This window comes from Mizuhopecten yessoensis, unplaced genomic scaffold (assembly GCF_002113885.1).
Source record: "Mizuhopecten yessoensis strain PY_sf001 unplaced genomic scaffold, ASM211388v2 hete_36179118, whole genome shotgun sequence".
NCBI lineage: Eukaryota > Metazoa > Mollusca > Bivalvia > Pectinida > Pectinidae > Mizuhopecten > Mizuhopecten yessoensis.
The window spans coordinates 90-3,573 of NW_018485530.1; the positions used below are offsets into that span (position 1 = coordinate 90).

A 3,484-nucleotide genomic window follows, 5' to 3' on the forward strand; every position below is an offset into this window, starting at 1 on the left:
ACAGCCCTCGGGTTATGATAATATTTACATTGACATTACAGCCCTTGGGTTAACCTGCCAACCAAAATATATTACACACAGAGAACAGCAAGAACTAGTACACATGAAAGTGTCCTAATGGAAACAGTTCGTCGGGTCTTTTAGTGAGTTTATTATAGTAACGGAGACATTGTTTCACCTGATGGAAATTATAAGCATAGAAAACATGGCGATGTTCCCGTCCAATGCTTGTTCCACCATTCGGTAAAACAGTTTGTTTTGTAACAGACAGGTTGGGGGTATATCATGTTTATACATAGTCAACGCTGATTTCTATATTCATATTACAACTGGTGCTTCAGTTACATTTCTTTTGTTTCTTTTAAGGTTTCCCATGCGGGCAGTGTGTAAATAAGTTTGGAGCTCGTAAAATGGGTGTATGTGCCGGGCTCCTGGCTTCCACCGGCCTTATACTTTCGTTCCTTGCAACAAGTATTCCGTATTTGATAGCCACTGTTGGTGTAGTTACGGGTAAGTAAACCGACAAGATAACAGTCATTAGAAAGTACATGGAACAGGACATGAACATATTCTGTGTTTGCAGTCACAAAATACCGAATATCACTTTACGTTTTGGTGATACCATCGTGGGATACCACAGGTCGATTACACGATATTAAAATGACCTTCGCGTGAAATTGCATATTTATATTCTGACAGAACAACCAATAAGTAACGCGACAGTTTCTATGTACGGTCTGTTGCATCTTAAATCATCGGCCATTGTTGCTTAAAATGGAATATAAAATTGTTTATGGATGTTAATAGGAGTAGGGGGCTGTCAGATTATGGAGCATGGATCGATTGTAGGGAAAGTCGAGAGTGCATTATTTGACTTTATTCAAACAGCTATTGGTCTATCCCTACCGTTGATTCATAAAACCAATTGACAGACAGGAATCAAAGAATGAAAATCTCGTTTAACTTCAACAACATGAAATTATATTAACAAGCAATGGTTTTGATAGAAAATGTTGACTGATTTTTACAAAATGTGCTATTTTCCATCCATATCTGCCGTTAGGAATACAATGGAAACTTCAAAGAGGACACAATATTTAACAGAGTATGTTATTGTATTTTACAGCGTATGTTATTATATTTTACAGCGTATGTTATTATATTTTACAGCGTATGCTATTATATTTTACAGCGTATGCTATTATATTTTGCAGCGTATGCTATTATATTTTACAGCGTATGTTATTGTATTTTACAGCGTACATTTGTATGTTATTATATTTTACAGCGTATGGTATTATATTTTACAGGATGCGGATTGTCTCTAGCTTTTGTATCTATAACAACATCCGTGGGTGAATATTTTGATGGAAAAGCCCGATTTGTTGCTTTGTCGTTTGTTGCTTCCGGATCCGGATGTGGTGCAATGGTATTCCCATTCATGTTGGATTCGCTGATTCAGATGTATGGATGGAGAGGGTGTCTTCTTATAGTGGGTGGTCTCATGGGGAATATGATTTGCTTCTTTGCCGTTTGTAAACCACAAGTAGTCAATATAACACATCAGCACCCTGGATTACTGGTCCCTGAGGAGATAACTGCAGGCGAGCAAACGCCACATCATCAGCAAATCAAGTACAGATTTGAAGAAATAAAGTCTACAATACACAATACTGGGATTTTACTTCCTGAGCGTCAAACGTCATCAATTGCAAAGTTAAGAATACTGTCACGAAACTATTGTTATATTCTATTTATCGTTGCAGTGTGCTGTACGCTCCCAGCATATGATGCTACTTTAATATATTTGATAGAATTCCTTAAAACTAAATCATTTAATGACAAAGAAGCTTTGGTTCTGTACCTCTTTATGAATGTAGGTAACACAGTGGGCAGAATGATTCCAGGGCTTTTTAAACACATACCGCATATGAGTGTTCTGATCATACCCGCGTTAGTTACAGGTCTTAGTTGTGTGTCAGTCGTGGGTCTGCTTAAGGCAACTACATACTACCAACATGTGTTTTTGATGTTCGGCTTTGGGATATCTATGGGAGGTAATGTGACGTTGCTATCAATGACTACGATGAAACTTTTGGGACTTGAATACTATGCTATTGGAGTAGGAATCCTTATGACGTTGGTTGGTCTTTGCGCCATGTGTTCCGGCGCCATTTCAGGTACTCACTCTATCTGTATACGAATCAGGTTGGTGCTTGGACAGATACAAAATCTAAATGAGCATTTCTGTTCTAGTTTCTGTTCAGACACCAAACATAAGAGAATATTTAGATTTACTGTAATCGCGATATATTTCTCGAGATTGTGATAAAACACGACACAAATTATGATGATTTTAATTTATGTGAAAATAAAAGCATACTAATTTCTCTCTAAATTGTTTGAATGATCGCTTTACGCGCAGATATTGTTTTTCAGTATATGACCATGCTTATTTATTCTATATTTAAAAACAAATGTTCCAGGTTGGTTACTTGACATTACGGATTCTTACACAGCTTCGTTTTATGGCGTTGCAGCCTCTCATGGAATTGCCATATGTCTATACATCCTATCAGCATCCTTACGTAAATACAAGATAGCCATTGCAAAAGCACACCCCATCAATCCCATTTGAAAACATCCATGATGGCAATTTCCCGATTGATGGTAGCCTGATGCTGTCCTCATTAGATGTCCAGATCGACGTGTTCCATTCTGCATCTTTCAAGACTTCGGACGTCGGACACTATGAATGAAATGTTTGAAACTGCTGTAGAATGACCTATTATTACATAAAACAGCTTTCGCTTATATTTAATGTGACCAATATAAAACAAATATAAGAAACTGGACTAAACGTGATTTTTACGACACCTTATTAGCGTACCGCTATCATCAGAATTGGCGTTTGCTATTAGGAGCAGAATATCGCTGTCTCACATAATGTAACATTTGTGCCCGAGAGGTTGACATGTCATTGTCGAAATAAAATCGCCGTGACCAATGTCCGCATCATCATTGAACACCGTCATCAAATACTTAATAGTACATTGATTTATAGCTTCCTCATTGAGAATGTTTTAAATCTGTGTTTGTTATCACGTTAAATAGTAAAATGCCATCATAATATAAAAACCAATGTAATGACTTTTACAATTCATTGCTTCAATGTAAAAAGAATAACAAGCAGGTACTTCATATTGTGTATTTGCTTTTTACTATTTGATACATTTTGTAAAATAATACTTAGCCGGACAGCATTTTAAACAAGTATAATAAAAAAAGGAAATGTGCATTTATAGTTTGTCTGTTTGTTTTCAGTTTAAGTCGTTACGCTTCTTTAGAATGCTAGTAGGTACATGTAGGTCACAGGAATAAAACGACGTCAGTTAAGTCCATTATATAATGATGAGCTTTTCTCATAACGTGTCGGAAGTTTACGAATATTCCGACAACGTGTATATGACGCCCCCATCATTTC

The 3,484-nt window shown here is 36.6% G+C and overlaps 1 protein-coding gene across 1 annotated transcript; it reads left to right on the top strand.

Annotated features, from left to right (window-relative positions):
* Positions 1 to 370: 370 nt before the first annotated feature.
* On the top strand, positions 371 to 3,283 carry LOC110444830 (monocarboxylate transporter 12-like). The gene is made up of 3 exons (XM_021489184.1): positions 371 to 510; positions 1,311 to 2,180; positions 2,487 to 3,283. Exons 1-3 carry the CDS (start codon positions 411 to 413, stop codon positions 2,636 to 2,638), a joined length of 1,122 nt encoding a protein of 373 aa, XP_021344859.1. The 5' UTR covers positions 371 to 410; the 3' UTR covers positions 2,639 to 3,283.
* Positions 3,284 to 3,484: the final 201 nt, after the last annotated feature.